This window comes from Struthio camelus, chromosome 1 (genome assembly GCF_040807025.1).
Source record: "Struthio camelus isolate bStrCam1 chromosome 1, bStrCam1.hap1, whole genome shotgun sequence".
NCBI lineage: Eukaryota > Metazoa > Chordata > Aves > Struthioniformes > Struthionidae > Struthio > Struthio camelus.
In genome coordinates, this window is record NC_090942.1 from 77,110,143 (window position 1) to 77,132,153 (window position 22,011).

Genomic DNA, 22,011 nt, shown 5'->3' on the forward strand with positions numbered 1-22,011 from the left:
CCAGCACTCTTTCAAAAAGACATCTTTATTATAAAAGATATAGAAAATATTAGCGTTAAACTTATTTCACAATGTTAATCACAGCAGTTATAAAAAACACAAGGTAAACATGTTTAAGAGCATTTGTAGACGAAATAAGTGTTTGCTACTTAGCCATCAGACATGGCAAAGATATGCTTAGTATCAGTGCTGTAAAGGCAGTCAGTGAGCATCAGTCTGCTAGAGGCCAGGGAAAGAGCACCGCTCTCTGCTACCCCTGTTTGCCATTGCAGGGCAGCACAGTGGAGCAAGATCTAATTGCAGGATTTTACCCTAGCTCAACTGAGGCAGACATTCCAGCTCTAAGCCATCCCAGGAATCCTTCTCAGTTAGAGCAGCTCCGCTACCTCAGGTGCCTTGTTATAAGCCTTCACTCTGTAAGGAGAAATGGGCTACAAGTCAAGTCATTTTAAAGTCATTTTAATTCCTTTCTGCTACTAGGATGTTTCAGCCTTCAAATAAGAAGGTTCTCAGAAAGAGTTCTTTTGGCACTTTTAGTGCAAAAAGTTGTTTTGCCTGCACTTAATGCCAAGAATTCAAAGTGGTGGCTGAAACCTTAAGTTTGCTTAGGTTATTCACTAGTTGTGGTTCCATTCAAGTGCCAAAACAGCTATTCAGCTTCAAACAGGAAGGACTACCCATGTTGCTGCCCACATTCAAGATGCAAAGATAGGAAGAAGAATCAGAAAGAGCCACCAGAAACTGTAGCAAGATATGGGATATGAGACTTCAGCCATAGTTTAATGCATGACAGGTCACCATGTAAACATTGAAGGTGAAGACCAGAGTTGGGAGTGGAGAAGGGGGAAAAAGGGTGGGGGGGAGGAGGGAAGAAGCCTTGGGACTGCTTGTGCATTTCTGTGAGCAAAACCCACAATGCTCTAGTTTGCATTTTGGAAAAAAATGCTAGGCTTTGTTTTGAAGGAAGTGAATAAAGACACCGTACAAGATAGTAGTTCTCCACCAAATACAAGGATGGTGCGTTCTCTCCTTTTCACTCTGCATTATCCTTTGGGCAGATTCAGTCCAAACTGGTAGGGAATGCATTCAGTCAGCAAGGATCCTGGTCTGTATTTTGCCTGCAGTGTGCCACTTCCATCCCTTAGAGGCAAAATTAAAAAGATACATTGATAAAAAATAAAAATAGCTAGTGTTTCAACCAAGTTCAGGAAAAAACTGCCATTGGCTATGAAGTGCTTATTTCAGTTACTCTTTTATAAGACAGCACCTCATCAAAAGAGGAGAGGTGATACCAGAGTTGAAACAAGACACAGGCTGTTCTGAAAGCAAACAAGGAGGCAGATCTCATGTTCTCTTAGCAGTCATCTTGGTACAGAGAGCAGAGAACCAGCTTGCTACAGAACCAACTGAAAGCAAGAGAAAAAGCCTTCTCGTCTTAGATGAGGTTCACTGTCTGAGCCCCGATGTGCACACATACAACAGTCAATCCAGTGCAGTCTAAATTCAAGTCACTTAGTTCAGCTTACAAGAATCAGTAATACTTCTTGGAAACAACTGTCTGCACCCATACATTTTATACCTATTTGAAGATGATACTTCAGTTGCTGCTAAAAGAACTGCTTATGTTTATGGTCCTCATCATCTTCCCTTGCAAGTTGACAGATTGCTCACCTTTGGGAGCGAGTCAGGCAGTATTTCAGCAGTGATTTTTCACACTGAGGGAAGAACCGACGTTGTACAGTTTACCTTAAGGGCCGTTTTATACTTCCCATATCTAAACATCCAGCCAGATCACCACAAGACAAATAGCTGTACTTGACCCATAGTACAAGCTCTCTGCAGCTAGACACATGCATGTTACAGCAGGCTGAGCAGACCATTGAAGAAAAACAAGTCACATAGCAGCATGTAGTGTATTGACAGATCAATGCTTTTCTTCCAAGTTGTGCAAACACCATCCTCTCATTAGGCAGGGCGGTAAAAGCCTGTACCACTGGCTCATTGTTTGCTGACGATCACCCATCTCACACCATTCCTGGACTCTTCCTCTGCGTCCACCAGTTATTTGGCCGATTACAGAAGCAATGGAGTTCTTTCCCCAGCTGGCTGCTCTTTCTGAAAGACCTCTTTGATCTGCAATAGCTTGTTATGGATCCTCTCTCTCAGAGGAGGGATGTGATGGCTAGGGTCTAACACATTTGTGCTTCTGCGCTCCCTTTCCCTCTTCCAGAGGAGATAGGGGTGCGGTGGAAAGGGCACCTCACTTCTCTCTCGACGAAGCTGCACAGTTATTCCACTGAGGGCCACCATTGCCCACACTGCCAGGATGATAAAGTCTGAAGGAAGGAAAAAAAAAAAAAAAAAAAAAAAGATTCCTTTGACAAAACAGAAGTCTCCCTCTCCTCCTAAGCACAATGCTGACAAGTTTAGAGACAGATAGCAATGAAGTACTGTCTCTGCACCCCTGCACTCCTAAACTTGCACTCACATGGACACGCTTAAGAGGTGAGAAGATACATGGAGCTGATGCAGCCTATTAGGCACAGAATTAGGCCTCGTGACTGCCCACTCCGAAAATCCATCAGCAGCAACTTGGAAGATGCTCCTCAGGCTTGGACTGCCACAAGTGTCTGTCACATAACCCCAGCATGCAGCTGCTAGAAGGCTGGTGTCTGACTAAATTGACTCAGTATTTCTCTTGAAGGACTAGAATTTTTAATTTGGATGTTAAGCCTCACAATACACTTGCTACGTTCTCTGCTCATTCCCTCCTTCCTCCCAACGTGCACCGTTTACAACGGAAGCACAGACACAGTAGTTTGTCAGACAAGCATTTTATGCTCGTGTTTGTGTTAGCAGTTAAGAGGCCATATTCTCAACCACCAGGACACCATCTATTGAAAAAGTAGAGACTGCTAAGCAGTACAGTTCCTTTCCAGACCTTCTGACTTTGCTTATGCAGGTACAATGTTTGGAGAGGGATCAAGTCTAAAACTTTAACAGGTAGAGTTAACATACTTCAGCCTAGTCTTGTACTGGAAGAATAGCATGAAGTCCAAAATGGAGTTTCAAAAGCTATAAAAGTAAAATGAACTAGAAGGTTCCCCTGCCTCCTCCCAGAAACTGTCCTTTCCATTTCTAGCCACTGAATACCTTTGCATTTATTTTTCATGTGCAGTACCAACCTGCTTTGCAGGATGCCTGACTATCTCAGAGATCCAAAGGGGGGAGAAAAAAACCCCAAAAAAACCAAAAACAAAAAGACAAAAACACGCTTGTAATCACTTGGTTCCTTAAAGAATCAAGTCTGAAGAGCAGCACTCACCATTTGTTTGAAAAGGCACATTGGTGTAAGCTCTGCTGAAGTAATCATTGAGGATCCTTCTGAGTAGGTCTAAGGTGATGTATGCAAGACTTGTGTAGACATAACAAGCAATAGCTAAGACCACTGAGTAGGAGCCTACTATTCCACAAGCCAATATGTTCAGCTAGAGGAGAGGAGGGAAAAGAGAAGAAAAAAATAAATAAAAATAGAAAGCAGTTTTGGGAGACTGATAAACATCCTCTTTGTTCCCCACCTCCTTAAGGCAGCATTTTGTATTGGTTCAACACTCTTACAAGATATCTGAGTACTAGTGAGCTGCTCACACAAGTTATCCAACCACCCTATTAAAACAGTAGTAGTGGTGTCCACTAACAATTGTCTTTAGTCTATGTGCAACATCAGAATAAAAACCAATCCTTTGCTTATGGACCTTTCAACACAAGTGGGACTGAACAGGAACTGTCTAGAGCCACTCCTGTGCTGAGCTACATGAGGCCATGTTAAGTTTTCTGTACACATCCCACAGAACTGCGTTTTACGTGAAAGTGTTTGACACCCCCCTTCCTCCCTTCTCCCCGAGATAACCACGCAGATTACTTACAATTCTTGGACAGCCAAAAAAAAGCACTGGAATCATCAAGGCCACGCAAGAAAAGGTCACCCAGAACACAACATCATCACGGAAGACTCTGTAATCTCCTGCAGAGATACCACATTCCACAAGTAGTTTCTTTTTACTAGTGTTTATAAAACATGCTTGCTTTTTTTTTTTTTTTTTTTTTTTTAAGTGGTTTGGAATGAACTCCTCCACATACACTGCATATTCAGAAATTACATGGAGTAGCGCATGGAAAAGCACAGCTTCTGCGCTCAACTGCCATTTCTTTAAAAATGCATTTTAGCAGTGTTACCCTATACGAGGGTAGAAAAAGAAAGCCTTGTTTCAGTACAGGTCTCGTACCCTAAGCAGGGACAGCAGATCTTTTTGAAATATTTGCTACTCATCTAATAGGAGCATCGGAGTACTTCTGTTCAGTAAGAGGCCATTTACTACCTGTGCAAGTTTATAATCTACAAGCCTACATCTAGGTAGGTTTGGCTCTAGAGTCTGGTGCAAGAAGTGCAGCCTATACACATAACATGGGGCACCACACTCTCTTGGCTTTAGGAAGAGTAATTAAGTCATTTGAGTAAACACTGTTTTGCCCTCCCTGCTTTCTAAGGCCTGTCAGTTAAGCACAGAGGACAAGCTGACCCCAAGAAGATCCACTGTTTTACTGTAATAAAGAGCAACCACAGACCGCGTGGACTATCGTAGAATCTAGGCTCAAGTCAAACACAGATGACTTGAGAATGAAAAATTGCCGCAACAAGGGATCTTGATTAAGAAGACTCAAAAGAAGCGCAGTTTTGAGATGTAAAGTTACAGCAGAAGCAGCAGTGTGGCTAATGCTCTGATGCCCCTGAGGGGCTGCAGCTCTGCAGCCAGGCTTGCTTTTAAGTGGATCTGTCTTCTCCTATTGTTTCTCTCCCCAGGTCATTCTAGAGACCCTGATGACGTTGATTCATCTGCAAATACTTGACTTGTAGAGCAATACTGCCAACAAGGCTGTTTGCACTGTGACATGGTGAAAGGTAACAGCAAGAACTCTTGATCTATGGTGCCTTCACTCATGAAGCCTCTGAGTTAGTCTGTAGACTCTCTACTGTAACTTGCTTAGGATCAGAGAGAACAAGATAGACAGCAAATGCATGCCTGAAGCAGAGCTGGTATCAGACTGCTGAGACAGCAAGCAGCTTGGGTGGGGAGAGCCTCAACAAGTCATTTGCAGAGTAAGCAGTTTCCTTTTCCCACCAGGGCTGATTCCCTAAGTAACTTCAACTGCAGCACACCTGAAAGAAAGCTTCAGGGACAGCTCTATTCCTCTCAACACTGGAAAGGGAAAATTAAGCATCACATTAAGATAAGCCAGTTAGTAGCATTCATCTTGGAGCCTTGCAGTGTCCTGGAGGGATATCAGAAGCTACATTCAGAAACTAGATCCCTGTAATACAGCAGTAAAGCATCTAAGCAGCATCTAAGCACTCTGCAACAGATTATTTCAGTGCATACCTAGTGGAGTGAAGAAGATGACTGATGAGAAGAGAAATCCCAGCACGAGTCCAATAATCAACATACAAAGTAGGACAGAGCCGAATCTCCACCAGTTAGCAACTAGGAGAAGCCCTCCGATAATTCCAGCTACTGCTGTCAAAATGAGACGTACTGAAAAAGAAAAGAGGAAATTCCAAACTAAGAACTGTGGCAAAACACTGAAAGCTTCAATTCCTGCAGTAGCACATATAGCAGTTTTACTTGCATGCTTGATTTCATTACGTAATGAAGCCTTTCTGTGAAAGGCCTTACTATTAGTTCCAAACAACTGTATCAGCATTCACAGTAATAGCTATCTCTCAGTTCTCCTTCACACGTTTCACTTAAAGCCTCTAGTCAGCAACTGAGGGTATGGTACTGAAAGACCAGTGTAGGACTGCAATCAAAAGTGTCACTACTTGAGCTGCCAGGGTAGTTATGGTTGTGACAAATAACGTGTACGTATCATGAAAAGTAACTGTGTGAGATATGATCTACGAAAAGACAAAAGAACTCTAATTCTTGCCAGCCTAACAAACAGGGTGCAGACCATTTATGCTGTCAGCTTACAGAGGAAAAATGCATTTGAACTGAAACTGAGGTGTCCCCTCCGCTACGAAAGGGAGGTGGGAAGGAAACAGCATGTTGTAAATTGCCAGCTGGCTTCCAAAATTTTGATCTTCCTTGGATAGATATTCAAATTTGTCTTTTACAGTTGCAGCTATTAATTCTGTGTCACTACTGTTTGAGGTCAGAAGCAACACTTATTCTGCATGCGTTGGTGCTGCTGGGGTAGTCAGCCCAGTTCAGTCACCCATGTATCAGGCTCCTATCCTTCTTAAGGCTAGCCAGCCACAAGCACAATCAAAGTTAAGGGATCCACAATAATATTGCTTTGGGAAGAGAACTACGTATCCTGACAAATCTACTCACCATCATAGCCAAGGCCAGTTACCCTAGTAATGAATACAAAGAAGAAGAATCCTGTGAATATGAAGCCCATGAAGAATAAGCCTAGAGAAAAGGGAGAGGAAAAAAAAAAAGATTTAGCATGCTGTCCTATCACTTCATACTACGCCTATTTTACACCCTCAGACACCTTCATTTCATAACAGCGAACAGGAAGTTTCAGTTCAGTGACTGAGAATCACAAAAGGAGAACCACACAACGCTGTCTTATTCTGGAAAAGCTCTTAGGTACTTCAAATTCAAATAATCAAAAAAGTTAAATATTTATTTCTGTGCTAGCCAGCAAGCACACCTAGTGTCTGTTCTCCGAATACCAGAAGCTTCTTGCTCTGCACGCAAGAGCTCTGATCCCATCGAGCAAAGCAGCAGACACAGCTGACGTGAAATCACTACCAAGTGACCCTTAACTACGCTTCTAAGTTACATCAAGTAACATCTATGAAATTCCAACCACGCTTATGGCAAGAAGCAAAAGCATTCAGTACCTGTTTTCCAGAACCTGTGTCCAAAAAAGCAAGTGAAGAGACCAAGAACAGCAAGAACAGTGAAGAATATTTTGGTAGAGAGTTTGCCTACAAGGAGAAAGAAAAAGGGTAACTAGAATATTCCCTGCAATGATGAGACTGAGATAAGGTAAGGTTGCTGTCATCCAGTCAGTATAACAGCTGCTACTCCTTCAGAAGCACAATGTGAACAGATGTGCCTGATCTAAAGCTTATCTTAAAAGAATCTCCAACAGAATATTTAAGCAATCCCAGTCTGATTAGGAAAAAGCTTTCTTCTTGCTCAAAAGACTCAAGTTCCTGCAACTCTACTACTCAAGCAGTTTTAACTTGCTGTTTTTGTTACCATTTCAGCTTTACCTGGAAATTTCTTTGCTCAGCTTTAAAATGGGGCAATTCAACCATCTATAGAGAACCAGGGAGAGAGGGATGGGACAAACCACCACAATGCTACAGGATTAGCGACTGAGGTTGCAATTGCAGTCTTTGTCACTGCAGCGTTTATCACAATGTCCCTTTAATATACTTTTTCATGCAACAGAAAGGACTGTCAGCATCCCAGTTTTGTTCACCTCTGTCTTCTAGACAAAATTCTTACTAGTATCTAAGCTACTTGAGATGAGTAAACTCTGAAGTCTCTCTGAATTAGAGAGGAGACTTTTAGCCTGGATAAATAGTCTCTTGCCCATAAGACAGCATCAAATTTGTCAACAGTTACTTATGTTATGGCATACAGGAAAACAAACCAGAACGAATCTTGCATTATGAACCCTATTCTCTCTACTGTCCTATCCCTTCTGCAGTCATAATAGCAACAGTAGCTTTACTCTTCTTCTCCAGTTCTATCATTATAACTTCACACAGTGAGTAACATGACTTTGTAGTCATTTTTCTATTACTGGCATTTGTTTATCAAATTAGGTTCACACTTATTTTTGTACGACTGTCTCCTTTCAAAATATTTGTTGGTTGTTGTTAGCACTGGTACAGTTAGAGATCAGGCTGGATTCTAATTCAGTTTTATGTTTTATTAGCCTAGTTTCACATACAGCATCTATAGTAAGTGACTTTAGCTTTTTCCCTTTAGATTGAGTATGTAATCTTGTGTGGCACTACAGAGTTGCCAGTTTGTATTTGCAAACCACAAATTAAATCTCTGCTTAGTTTAATCTTCAATCACAAACAGTTCCTCTCGGTCTTATTTTACCATCCCAAGAGTTTTGCTCAATCAAGAGGTAGACAGAGACATAAAAGAACAGAATATATCCAGTGTAGAACAAACAGCTCCTTCATACGTGCTGAAGTCTCAACAGCTTCGCTCAGCATATCAGAGCATATCAAGCTTTTGGGACTTGTATGTCCTTGCCAGCATGTCTCAACTTACTGACAGAAGAGCAGTTATCCACTAGGTCGGCAAAGCTGCAGGCATATGTATGCACAGGTATGTATGCAGCAGAAGTATTCCAAAGAGGATCCCATACTATGACATTGTAGATCACACCTTGCCCGGGGAGTGAGGAAAAGTAGACATTGGTCTTGTCATCAGTTGTCAGTGTAAGCATCTGAGAAAATAAAGTGCGTTAATTGCAAAGACCTGCTTTTCACTACTACTGATGGCATGTTCATGTGCAATTGCAGCAGCTGAGGCAGTACTCAGCAACTCAAGGAAAAAGACAAGCAAAAAGTCCAAGTGAAAGCTCTCCTATTCTGAGCCCTCTCAGTATTACCAGTCCAAGCATTATGGGCTCACAGGATGCATTCCGCTTCCTCCCACGTTACCTACATCTTTGACAGGTTAAGATTCTCCAAGCTGCCACGTGTTTGCTTCTCTCTATTTGAGGACAAAGTCAAATTCCCCATCAGCCTACTAATGCAGGTCTAGCCTCTGAAGCAGGCAAGGCTGTTGTTCTACCTCCAGCAAGGCTGGGCTAGTCACAACTGTTGACATTCCCCCACCCCTGTCCCTGTTCCTCCTGGAACACCTTTCTGGGGAGCAGAGAGCATACAGTGAACGTTCACTCTCCCCTATGAGATCTCTTTATGCCCCTCCAAATTGGATCTGCTTTCTAGTCCATTCCACCACGCTTTCCCACCTCCTCTGTTCCTTGCATTCCCTGTCCAGTCCTTAGCACCTGCCAGGCACTGTAGGAGCCTGCAGTCATCCCTTTTCAAAAGCAGCTCTTCTTCCACATTGGGTTTATAGGCACTCAGCGGCAGCACTGTTCCAGCCAAACTGGCCTCAACACCACTGAAGCAGCATTATGGCTAAAGCAATATTTAGCAGGAAGACACCGTGCTAAGAACTTGTTTAATGGAGAAGAGTGTGCAAGATATACAAAAACACCTCACAGACCAATCACTACCATCTTCCTAATATCAGAGTCCATTACTGGAAGTCTCAACCCTGCCACATCACTGGGATAGGCTCGTTAGCCAGCTCTATCCCAAGCCAGTGGTTGGCATTTTGTAGGCATCACGCACTTCCTAGCTAGGAATCTCAGATAAAAGTAAGAAGCATAAGCAGCTTGCCTTTGCCACCACGCAAAGGAGGAAAAAAAAAAAAAAAAAGACCAAACACACACACACCACACCACAGGGGAAAGTGAAAAGTTAAGTCAGTGCCACTGTCAAACACTTGGCGCACTAATGCTTCAGACTTACTTTAATGCCATTAGCTTTAATACTGTGCACCTCAGACATCTTCCGGATGTGGTTCATGAGTACCATCTCAGAGAGATCATTCTCTGGTAAAAAGTATTGATAGACATCATAACGCAGTCGCCATCTGGAGTTCTGACCAGTTCCTGAATCACAGGATGGTGGATTTGCTCCTCTATAATTAAAGAGAGATCAGCTACATCCCCAGTATAAGCCCTCAGACATTAATATTAGCTTTCAGAAGTTTCCTGTCTGAACTGGCATTACTTGGCTTCTGCTCTTCAGTTTTGAATCAGTTGGTGGCCTTAACTTGTAGGCTGTAAATGCTTGTGCAAATGGATTACCGCCAGGATTACACAGCAGAACCCTGATGCAGCTAGAGGGTCTGTTCGGGCATTTGCCTTTAAATTTACAGAGGCTTCTTGTAAGTTGTCATAAGGAACCGGCACATGAATTCAAAGATGTCACAACAGCCAGAGCATTACAGCTTCAGTGTTTGTTTTTCCATATATGCAATATATAAAAAGCTCTGTCAAGAGGCATGAAGACAGTGGTCAGGGAATGGGGAAGGCTATCTGGGACACCACACACTACCCAGGAGATAACAGCTTATGACCTCAAGTGTTAATGTTTGGCAAAACTCTAGGTCATTACAACACTTTCATAGCAGTAAAGTAATGAAATGGGCTATGATGCACAAATTCTCCTCAAATGGAGTAAATCACCATCAGGAACAGGAAGATCTAGTATTTGCTGACTGCTTGCACATCTGAAGTCGTAAACTGGGTAAATGTCTCCCACAAGCTGCAGCTTTCAATTCTTATCTCTCCCATGTTACCCTTCTCTCCTCCTCCTCCTTTACCTTTTAGTTTGCTTGTTGCAGCAAACAAGATTTCTGCCAGGAGTTGAACACACAGCCTTTCCAGCAGAATCTTGTTTTATGGCCCTGGTCAAATACAGGATTAGAAAGGTCTGACCATCAGCATACTGAAGTTTTTCACGCACCTGGCATATCCCAAGTTTGCGGGAGCAAACTTGATGTGTATATCAACCAAGCTATAGTCTAGGTAAATATTGGGATCCACTTCCAAGTCAAATTCTAAATTGCAGCCTCCAGGAATAGGATCTGAAATACAGATAGTTAGCTGTAGTAGTTTTTACTCCCCCTTTACACGATAGGAAAAGTTTCATTAAGACTGCAAACACATACTTGTAGGCACAGTCTGTTTGTTGAGGATCTAAAAATCATCGTGTTTCAGTCGTGTAGACAACACAGGTGTTTTCACTATAATCACTAAGATAGGTCCCATTACACATGCACAGCAGTTCACTACTCTAAGGCTGAAATCATAACAAGATCATACAATACATCTGATACTTGCAACTTTTTAATTCAGCATCGATCCCAAGCTTTGACAGCCCATTGCAAGAGGGTTTCTGACATCTCCATCCTACATTTGCACCATTTAAGAACATCACCTCTAGAAGATCAACACCTCAGTTCTCATGGTTAGCTTGTTATAGGCAGAGCTGGTATCCCTCAACAAGTAATAAGAACATACCTTTCTCCATATAAGGTATGGAGATAGCTGTGCTTAACACCTGGTTAGCATCCAGTGACCGAAGATACCACGTACATATACTCTGCTGAGGCCGAAGGATGGAAACCAATCCTTTGTCTACTCCAGTTCCTGAGCTGTTCACAGAGGGATTCTGGATAGAAATAGATTATGTAAGCACAGAGTCCTTCCCGAGTACATTTCATCACAACTTGACATATTGCATACGAATCATATTCCTGAAGTCACAAGATCCCAGGGCACATATTGCAGTACCAGCTGCCACAAGTGAGGCACTCAAGCCCTGAGACCTAGCTGCTGGCTCAGAGCTAGGAAAAAAGGAAGAGGCCTAACACCACCTGCTGCCTAGCTTAAGCTCCAAAACCAACTGATAAAACTGGAAACCATCAAAGAGTTAATACCACAAGCAAATTGCAGATGGTACTACACGCATTCTGAGAACTGGAATGTGGAGACACCTTGCTCTCTCCACCAGAATGGTGCTGATTGTATGACAGCTGGCTTAACACTAGCCATACCAGACCTGTGCTTTGTTCCTGGAAAGCTATTAAGACGCCTGTATACACGCACCATATACCCACCTGGGGAATATTGGCTTGCACATAATACAAGTGCCTGGGGTCGAGTTGGGCATTGACCCAATCTCCTCCCTACCCAGTACAACCTCCTTTCAAAACCAGGGGTCCTGAGGAAAAACCAGGGCAGCAACAGCAGTGCCACACTCATATGGCTGGAACAAACAATTAACCTGCACTCAAATCTGTTTTCCAGCATCAAAAGCATGCTCTTTTCCAAGATCACACAGTAATCTGAGGCAGCTCCATATGGAGCCACTGGCAAGCTTTAAGGTCTGGCTCACCTCTGGATTTCCAGAGGTAGGCCAGCCCTGGAAGTAGTACAGGCATTTATGCGGCACTATCCTTGGTCTGGGAAACCCTGTGGATGCAGACAGTGCCTGAATCCACAGCAGAAATAATTATGCTACAGATAATCAAGACCTGAATAGGTCTAACAATAGTCCCTGAAACCTGTAATCCTGGGCATTTCAGCAATCCAAAGAGGGTTGAGGTGGGCGACTTGTGGGACAGGTTACTCATCTCAACTTCCCAGTGTAGTCATTGCCACCCAGCATATCTTAATTTGGGATATATTGAAGGGGAGAGAAATCAATAGCTGTTAGATCTCCACCTAGCACCTTCAACCTAGTCTACATCCTGTTCAAATAAGACTTAGATCCGCACAGCGGCAGAAAGTCAGTACTTCAGATCATATCCCAGTGATTACAGGGCAAACTGAGCCTAACGTATAAGCAGTAGGAATGCTTAAGTTGTTAGCCAGAAGTAGGAGCCTTCACTGTAGTACTGTGAAGGAAGTTCTCTACATGCCACCAAACAAGAACTAAATTCAGGGGAAGCAATGGGATAACAAAACACTATCTGTAGTAGCCAGACCCAAGACACACAAATGCCTACATATCCCAAAGTGATCATACTTAGCATAAAGAGATAACTGGCAAATGCTTATCATGAATCTGTTTATCAAATAAAAGCAGATGGGTATCTGCCAGCAGTCACCTGTCAAAAGCACCACTCCATCAAGAACAAAGAGTCTTGAAACACTTTCAACCCAGTTCTGAGGTTCCTCTTAGTATTCTAGCCTCCAAAATAGCAGCAACAATATACAAATATGAGAAAGGTGGTATTATTCTATCTTGAGAAATCCAGAAAGTCATGCAGGTAACATACGCTTTATGTTTCTACAGCTTCAGTTCTATATACATACCTATATGTACCAGAACCAGCTACTGCTTCTCACTTAGGGAGTGGGGGGGGGGGAATAACAGTTAAGATCAGAACTGACACCCTTACCATACCTTATCAAAGGATATTACCACATTGTTTTGCTGGGCATGTGCTTGAAAAACAACAACAGTCACATTGCTTGCAACATTCCTGATTACAGCTTCCACTGAATTGGTCTGGTTAAGTAGCACATTTCTGAATTTTCCCAAGGAGAGTTCAAGAAGACCTGCATTAAAAAAAATATATATATAAAATAAAGAATCACATGTTTCTTTTCCCCAAATGGAAAGCTGGTGTCAAGGGGAGCCTGGACGCTTCAGGGAGCCTGACATTAATCAGCTGGGAACAGAGCAAGATGTCGTCTTATCCTACTCTCACCCTGAAAGTTGTATTCGGGCTTCAGAGACTGCTATACAGAGCTGTGCTGACCACAACAGGTTCAGTAAGAGATTCCTCCGTGCAGTCTGACACTTACCTAAGCACAAGAGGCAGGACCTCCTGCCAGGAGGCTCTGCATTTAGTACAGCTGAAGTGCATTAGCAATAGGCACCGGCTGCAGACGACCAGATAGTCCAGTCAAGGGCAAGTAACATTTGGCACGCGGTAAATGAAAGAAAGGACACTGAGGGCTATTTGCTCTTCTGCTGATATGGCAGAGCACGCTTACATTAGCCAGCTACTTTGTACAACATCTGCCAGCTTCCTAGGTGAATTCCCAGCCCCATGGGAGTTAGGACAGTTCAGTCAGCTTCCATGGCACAGAGTCAAACCTGTAGTTTGACTATGTATACTTATACACTTCCAGTTATTTCACCTCTTTTACTCCCATACAATTCCTAATTATTAATACTGCAGAACTTTGATTTCTGGATCTAACAGACCTGCCTACTTTCACCAAGATACAACCAAGACCATTTCTTCTAAGGACAAGCATAATCCCATTACCCACTGACATTTTAAGGAGAACCACGTGACCTAGGATATAAGTTTTTTTTGTTTGTTTGTTTTCTAAATGAGAACCAGCTTGGGCTTATTGTTCAAGTCCTTCAAGAAAGCCTGCTTTCTCCCTCCACTAGGCTCTTCGGGGACACGGTTTGTCAAGGGAGGGAAGAGAAGCAGCTGTACAGAAGCCATGAGATTCCTCCATTGATCAGTTAACAGTAGGTGCTCTCAGAGCATGCAAGGTGCCCTCCCATTTTGCCTTCTGATGCTTCCTAAAAATTCCCCTGTGCACACACAGACATGCAGTAGCCCAACAGACCTAAACTTATCAGACACATGCACAGTACTTCCTCAAAGTTGCCTCTTCTAGTGCAAGGGCTGATGTTGTGCTATACTCTGATAGAAGGAGAGTAACAAACAGCACCCTCCAGTATTCTGCTGCTGAGGATTATGAAGCTCTCCTTTCCAAAAAGGGAAAGGATACAGTCCTTCCATCCCAAACTCTATACCCAGGTCTTTGGGCTCCTTTCCCATTACTTTCCACTCTCTCCCCCAAGCCAAGCATCTTCGGCCAGCTTTCTTTGCCTCTCAGTGGGACTTAAACAGAGATGAACCCCTAACTCCTCTGTTCCTCTGCTGTGAGGAGAACAAAGGCAGAACAGTTTAACTCATACCATCTTGCTAACTTCAATCCTTACACGCTCAACCAAGAGACCAAGGCTGTGAGGACTTTGGTTACTGGACAAAGCTCTGCCGAAAACCAATTTGAGGGGTATTGGCACTGCATCACCAACAAAACCTCAGCTGAAGTATGGGAATCATGAACTATCTAGGAGAAAAAAAGAGCCTCCATTTTTCAGTTTACGATAAGAAGTTTCTACTGCCGTTTTCAGACAGCAACTGCTAATGTAAGATTAACGCTACCAAAGATGACAAAAGCTTTGAGTGCTTTCCAGTTCTTCATAGAGTCTCCTGAGCAGCATTCAGATGCCCTCTGCTTTAAAACCTCTCTCCTCCTAAGCTCTTATTTCTATACATGTTCTACCAGAAACGTAACTGCAGAGCATAAATGCTAAAGAAAACAGACTATACATCTACGCATTCAGAGATCTGGAGTGAAAGCTAGAACACAGAAATAAAAGCAACACTTTTCTGAGCTTTAAGAACTTCTGCATAGTTCCTGAACTACAAGTCACTCGTATATTCATGTTCTTCTATGGAAAAAAGTGAAAACAAGTAACTGAAATCATATACATCCTCTCCATGCTCTACAAAATGGAGGAACACGAGAAAGTAAGGAATTTCCTCCCCCCCCCCCCCCCACCATCTCCATTATCCAGAGGCCTCTGCAAAAATAAGAGCAGATTCTTCAGTAAGGCATGCAGCCACTACTTAAACATGATCATGAGACTCTAAATGTCACAGGCACTCTCAAGTTTTAATTAAAGTGTGTGGTAAATTAAAGCATGGTATTCTAGATTGCTTTAGCGTTTGCATAATTACTCCTAAAAGAGCACATGTGACATATTTCAGACCAAGTTTGAGCTGAAGAACATGCATTGGGGGAAGGGGAGGATGGCAGGCACTACATCCATTAGATCAGTGTTTTTCAGTTTGTGGTTTAAAAGCCCTGGAACCACACCTCTAGCCAGGCTTGAAAGGCAACTATGAGTTAACATCCTCTGCACAGCAGCAGAACCCGAAAGACCAATTGCTCCATGGCAACAGACTACAGCACCTAAACTTTCCTGCCTTTCCTATTTCTATTATTTGGGCTAGTCATTCGATGTGTCCCTATGCTCAAAGGGGCATGAAGAGCAAGACAAGCCAACCTACTCACAGTCCATCAGTCTCACCACCATCACAATTTGATAACGCCGTCAGACAGGCATTAGACTACCTGAGCCATATGGAGTTCAGTGTCGGTAAAGTTGCTTTGAGGGACAGATACTGGGTACTGGAGACCTCCATGAACACACAATACTGGCTACTGCATTCAAGCTTCCTCTTCAGTCCAGGCTGATCTCACTCATGAGAGTGCACCAAATACGACTGCAAGCTCGGCAGCACATGCAGCACAGATGACACTATCACAGAAATGAGGCAGTTCACCCAGGAGGTCAGCAGAGCCAGAAGCAAAGTCCAGGCTTTATTGCTTCACTTGAAGCAGTGAGGATTTGGAAACTCCTGACAAAATACCAAGCTATCTTCTCTCCACAAGGAGGAGAGACAAGTCTGAAGGTCACTGCACGCGAGAGTGGCTTAGAATAAGGTACAAGAGAGGAACCCTCTATATTACAAAGGTTATCAGCTGAAAAATATATGCTCAAAAGAAGCTAGTGTTACTGAAACATAGCAAGAGCTTGGCAGAGATGGAGTATTTAGTGCATATTATTCAATACACTAGTACTATCAATACTAGAATAGGAGCACAGGTGTTTCATTATATAGTAGAGACTGATAAGCAGAGGTAGGCAAAAAATCCACCATCATCTCATATTGTATCTCTTTTCCCAAGAGAGCAAGGCCAAAAAAAAAAAAAAAAAAAAAACACACACACACACCCCCACCAGGAAAGACAAAGAAATTCAACCTATCACAGAGCACTGAAGAGATCAAAAGCCCTTAATGGCAATTCTAAGAAATGAGGTAGTCATCTCTACAGATGCTTTATATTTATTACCCTTTCCCTGTCACATGCAGCTTCCCCAACAAGCAATAGCCAGCCTGAACCATTTCCATCCCGCTGATTCAGTGCCATGTTGTCAGTTCATTTGATGCTTTAAGTAAACCACATACCCAGCTTCAGGAGTCAAGTGTTGCTTCCCATTACCAATAAACAGGTAACCACATAGGTTCTTAGTAGCACCTAATGGCCCATTCTCCATTAAGAAATGTATCTGAAGAAGTGCCGTTGCTGCGCATGCAGAAAGGGTATTTACCCACAGATATGTGCTCCATCAACATGCCTGCCTTAGACAAGGAAGTTCTCTAGAGTCACAGAAAATGCATTTCTACTTTATGCCAACCTACTCACGGTAGATGCATAGAAAATGCTTACACAAGTTTTAAGAGGCGAGAACCCTCCAGTGCAGAGGATGCCAACAAGTACACGAAGACATTTAATGGAGATGAAATGCAAGCTCAACAGATTGAAAACTGGTTTGAACAGGGACAACTTGAGTACATATTTATTAAACAAGAGACAAACTATATTATAGTCAGATCTATATGGCCATGCACAGATGGATACACAGCAGAGAGCTGCTATGGGGCAGGACATGCAAGCATAAACCCAAATAAAGATCCACTAAAGGAGCAGCAAGATTTATGAAAGCTTCTAAACTTTAATCTCATATCTTTACTGCAACCTGTACTCATAACACGATTTGATGCTTACAGGGGACAGGGGCACAGAACTTGTTTGTCACCAACTGCACCACTCTCATCCCAGAAGGGCTGCTTTCTAGCAGGCTGCAGAAGTTATTAGGTCTTTCACCCTCTGAAGGAAGAGCATGAGAAGCACCTATGGCACCTGCTTAGAGATTTGTTAATCTACTTTACCAGCCAGAATATGCAAGACCAGGCCTGAGTCACCTTGCAGGCACTGTTGAGTAAGATGTCATTTGCACATCTAGGTAATAATGCCTCCCTATTTTGCTCTGCCAGGAGATGCAAGTGACCAGCTGTCTGACATATTCACACAGCAGAACAGCTTTGCGTGAACTTCTTATTTTAAAGTGGTGTCTCCATATTGACTAAATGACTAGCACAAGACTAAGTTTATCCAAATAAGCTGGGGGAGAGGCGGAGGGAAGGAAACAGATACCATTCAGTTGGCTTGTATTTTGCATTATTATTAGCCTAAATAAATTCCTGATATAGAGGGTGGTCTTGATCCAGGCAAAAACGTATCAGGAGTGAACTACTGGATCCTGACTACACTATAAGCTTGGTTTAGTTTTTCATCACTAATAACCTGGTTTAGAGACAAACCAGAACAGAGCAAATGAGGCCAGCTGCATTCTTACGTCATGAAAGTGGAGCTCCCTGGGAGGCAGCAGACATGATGCATCAACTTTGTACGTATGTACAAGTATTTGAAAGAGCTGCAGCCCATCAGATTCCTGGGCAGGGGTGTCTGTGTATGTGTTTGTGTAATATAGCTCATCGTGCATGGATTTTACTTATATGAACATTTAAGATTACGTGGCATCTTCTAGCGTTAGGAGAAAGCTGGACCCTTCCCTGCAAACCTGGCTGTCCAAGACCAAATAGCCACAATTTCAAGCCATTAAATAAGCATCCTTCATTAGAGGGCCTAATGATCAGCTAGACATTTACATACAAATTATACGGCTTATTAGCTTTTTGTGAGGAAAACGCTTTTCTTCCCCTCAACCCTCAGCGCTATAATGAAATATCAGCAACAGCCTCCTTCAAAGCAAAGCAATTAGATTAGTCTCACTTTCATTCTGCCTTTATACATACTGTAAACAAACAAGACTAAACTTATGACCCACTTTTAACTCAAGTCTGAGAGATAAAATTGCTTGCCAACATCTTCTAACACAAGAATCTAAGAACTCTGAGCCTTCGTTCTCAGAGCTCACCAAGCACCTACCTTAAGTTTTTAGAGCCTATGAGAAGCAGTAAATGCTTAGCTGTCCACTAAGATCTTGGGCATGAAACTTGGGGGGAAGGTGGCTAATCCTCCATACCCAAGATGGATTCCAAATGCTGTCCTGCAGTATTGCTAAGCATCTCAAGGGTAGATTTCTCTTTTCAGAGAATTAAGCTTTATTAGAAGTAAGTTAAAAAAAATAGAGAAAAACTAAGAGGAGGAAGCTTGCATCAACCTTAACCTAAGGGACTGCTTGCCTTATCTCTGAAAGGAAACGGGTTCTTTTCCTTTATTTGAACAGGAAAAGAGACAAGAGTTTAACTGGGGGGCGGGGGGGTGAACAGTGGTTAGATCTTCACAAGCTATAATTACTATAGGGCACTTAGTTCTAGATGCTTATTTTGGGTCTCATACGGAAGCGCAGAGGAACTACAAGAAAAACCATGCTGAATAAAGTCAGGCTACATCAGCACGACCAACAAGTAACCCTAGGAAGCAAGCTCCAGAATCTGGGGGCTTTGGCCTTTCTTAAGTTTAAGGGATGACATTCTTCAAGACATGGTTAGCACAGAACCCAGGACCACTTGTACCTGGTCCACAAAAAGCAATTAGCTCTCTCTCCTTCAGATATAAACTTGCAGGTAGTGAATACTACCCTATCTCATTTCAGAGAGCATAATACTCCAAACTCATCAGCACCACCGCATCCCTGGTGCCCACCGCAACAAATTAGTCAAGCAAACCTACTTAAGAGTTAAAATGATGGCGTTTGTAGCAATTGAGACTGTGGAGCTGTTCAACCCTCCTCCTTGCTTAAAAAGGGAAGGGGGGGGAGGGTCGAATGAGTTCTCCCCTACCTACTCTTTATGCCAACATCAGCAAAGACTAAGATAACCTTTCTTTTTCCCCTCCTGCCCCCCTCAGCTCTTCAAGCAGCTCTATCTTTGCTTTGATCTTAGCTTAGGCTCAAACCCTGAGCGCCAGGTCCCCGCTGCCTCAGCGCGCCCGGCGCCGCTGCGAGGAGTTCCGGGCAGGGCCGGGCCGGGCCTCTCCCCTCCCGGCCAACGGCCCCGCCATGTCGGCCGCGCTCGCACCGGCGCTGCGCTGCGCTGCGCCCGCTGCCCGGCGCGCACCGACCGCTCCTGCCCACCCGCCTCCGCAGAGGACCCCCGCGGCCGCCATGAGGTGGCCCGCCGCGCCCCCTCACCTGTGGCGGCGGCGGCCGCAGCAGCAACGCCGCGCAGGGCCCCCAGGAGCCCCAGGAGCACCACGGCGCAAGGCGGCAGTCGCATGGCGCTGCGGAGGGAAGCGGAGAGGCGGCTCAGAGCGGGCGAGAGGCGGAGGCGGCGGCGGGAGGCACCGCGGCGCCCGGCCCGCCCCCGAGCCCGCCGTGAGGAGACGCCGCGGGGGGAGGGGCGGCACGGCACGGACCAGCGCGCGGGGGCCGCGGTAACGGTCCTAACCGCCGCCCCCACGGCTCTTTATCTTGCCCGGCCCAACCGCCGCCTCCGGCCCGCTGCTGCTTGGCCAGGCTTCCAGGCTGGGGAGAGGGGGAGGGAGGGGAATCTGTTTTTCTTAAAGCCTCCTTTTTTTTTTTCCTCTCTCTTTTCTTAACGTCCCCGCGGTTTGTTTCGCAGCGCTCTTGTCAAGTGCTGCGGAGCGCTCCCGCACACGGGAAGCGCTCTCGCAGCCGGCCCAGGCGCCTCCGCTTGCGGCCGTGATTCATGCGCACGGGACAGGGGAAGCGGGAGGCAAACTCAAAGTCTTCCCGCTTCTCGCCCTTGCTCTTTGGAGTTCTTGCCAATGCGAAGCTGCTCTCGTGAATATCTGCGCCTCGTTTATGAATTCAGGCAATAACCTAAACCTTGAGCAAGCGTAAGCCGTGCGCCATCACCCTCCCTCCCCTCCCCTCCCCTCCCCAGCTTTAATCCATTTTTCAGTTAACAGAATGTAAAATAAAGCTCTCATTCTGACATCCAACAAACAAAGAGATGCATACTGGTTCATGTTTAAGACTATAGTTATTTCAGTCAAATGGGTGAACTCTCTTCTGCCTACCTTTGCCTAAGGTCCTTCGGAAGGCAGCCTGTCTCAGTAAGGATATCTAGTTTACTGATTTTTTTTTCCTTCTGCCCAACAAGGTTCCTTAGGTCAAAATAAGTAACGTTGAAAGACTGTTAGGTTTAGCGCTTTGCTCTGAGCCACTGTCCGTCAGAGTCGGCGGTGAGACCTCGGCTGTTCTTTGTTCACGGCTCCACGTGCACACTACTTGCCCGTGTCGCAGAGGAACAGAGCCTGAGAGAGGCTTGTCTCATGCCGCGCGCCTCATTTATTCCAGGCTCACGCCAGCATCCGTTCAAATTGTGGAAGTCCAAAAAAAGCCCGTTCATTTCCAAAACAGCTGGAACTCCCTTAAAAATGAGCAGTACTTTTTGCTATACAACATAGCGCTTTGGTGACTTGGCTTTTTAACCAAGGAGTGCGAAGAAAACACGCATCCTAGTTTATGCATGCAGGCCAGCAAAATCAAGGGTGTAAGCCCGACCATATTATTAGAAACACACTTTTGTCAGAGTAGTTAATATGGGGGCAAAGAGGGTAGCTGGGGGAGCCTCAAGAAGATTCCTCCACAGACACATTGCTGCTGGGTGGCTGCACTCGCAGCTTCTCAGAAAAGTTAGTCAGAAGAGACCTCTGGAGGTCTCTAGCTAAACCGCTCACTTGAAGCTAGACTATGGCTGACACCAGATCAGATCAGCCATGGCTTCATCTAGCCAAGTCATACAGACCTTGAAGGCCTGAGAGCACACAGCCTCTCTGCGGGACCTGTCCCAGTGCCGCATTGCCCTCCTCGTGCTGAATAGATTTCCTAATGTTCACCTGGGCCCTCCCAAGGCCATAACCGTGGTCATCAGCAGAGGTCCCTGACTGGGGAAAAGCTAACGTTATACCCATCTTTCAGATAGGTGAGAAGGAAGAACTACAGACCAGCCAGTCAGCCTCACCTCCAGGAGCACATTCCTTCCCTTGGGATCCATTTCCAGTCGGGTGACGGGCACCAAGATAATCAGGAACAGACAGTGAAGATTTACCAAGGGCCAAACATTCTTGAACAACCTGATTGCCTTCTGCAGTTAAATGACTGGGGTGTGGACAAGCAAAGATTAGCAATGTAAAAATACTTAGACTTCAGTAAGGCTTTTGATGTCGTCTCCCACAGCAAAAGTATCAGCCAACTCTTTCAGGCCCTCTGGGTGCTACGCTGGTTATCAGCCACCAACTGGACATCAAACCATTGATTACAAGCTTGGAAGCCCAACGGTCCAGCTGATTTTCAATCCATCTAACAGCCATCTCATCCAGTCCGTACTCCCTGAACTTCCCAGTGAGAATGCTGTGGGAATACCTATATCAGAAGATTTTGTATCACAGACAGGATCATTATCCTGTAAGTTTATCTTTAGCTGTTCAATG

At 44.3% G+C, this 22,011-nt stretch overlaps 1 protein-coding gene across 4 annotated transcripts; it reads right to left on the bottom strand.

Annotated features, from left to right (window-relative positions):
- Positions 1–4: 4 nt before the first annotated feature.
- Positions 5–20,073, bottom strand: TM7SF3 (transmembrane 7 superfamily member 3). Of its 4 annotated transcripts, XR_011142189.1 has the most exons (13): positions 19,745–20,044; positions 13,043–13,197; positions 11,152–11,302; positions 10,595–10,715; positions 9,593–9,764; positions 8,316–8,493; positions 6,914–7,000; positions 6,393–6,473; positions 5,439–5,591; positions 3,927–4,024; positions 3,326–3,488; positions 1,672–2,336; positions 5–1,140 (listed from the first exon to the last, which is right to left on the bottom strand). XR_011142189.1 is itself a non-coding variant. In XM_068950072.1 (12 exons), exons 1-12 carry the CDS (start codon positions 19,827–19,829, stop codon positions 2,074–2,076), a joined length of 1,707 nt encoding a protein of 568 aa, XP_068806173.1. In that variant the 5' UTR covers positions 19,830–20,073; the 3' UTR covers positions 5–2,073. The 4 variants fall into 4 exon arrangements, 3 of the variants coding, with proteins under 3 accessions (XP_068806173.1, XP_068806191.1, XP_068806183.1); XM_068950072.1 differs by having other exon boundaries at positions 5–2,336; positions 19,745–20,073; XM_068950090.1 differs by lacking the exon at positions 1,672–2,336.
- Between the last annotated feature and the right edge of the window lie 1,938 nt (positions 20,074–22,011).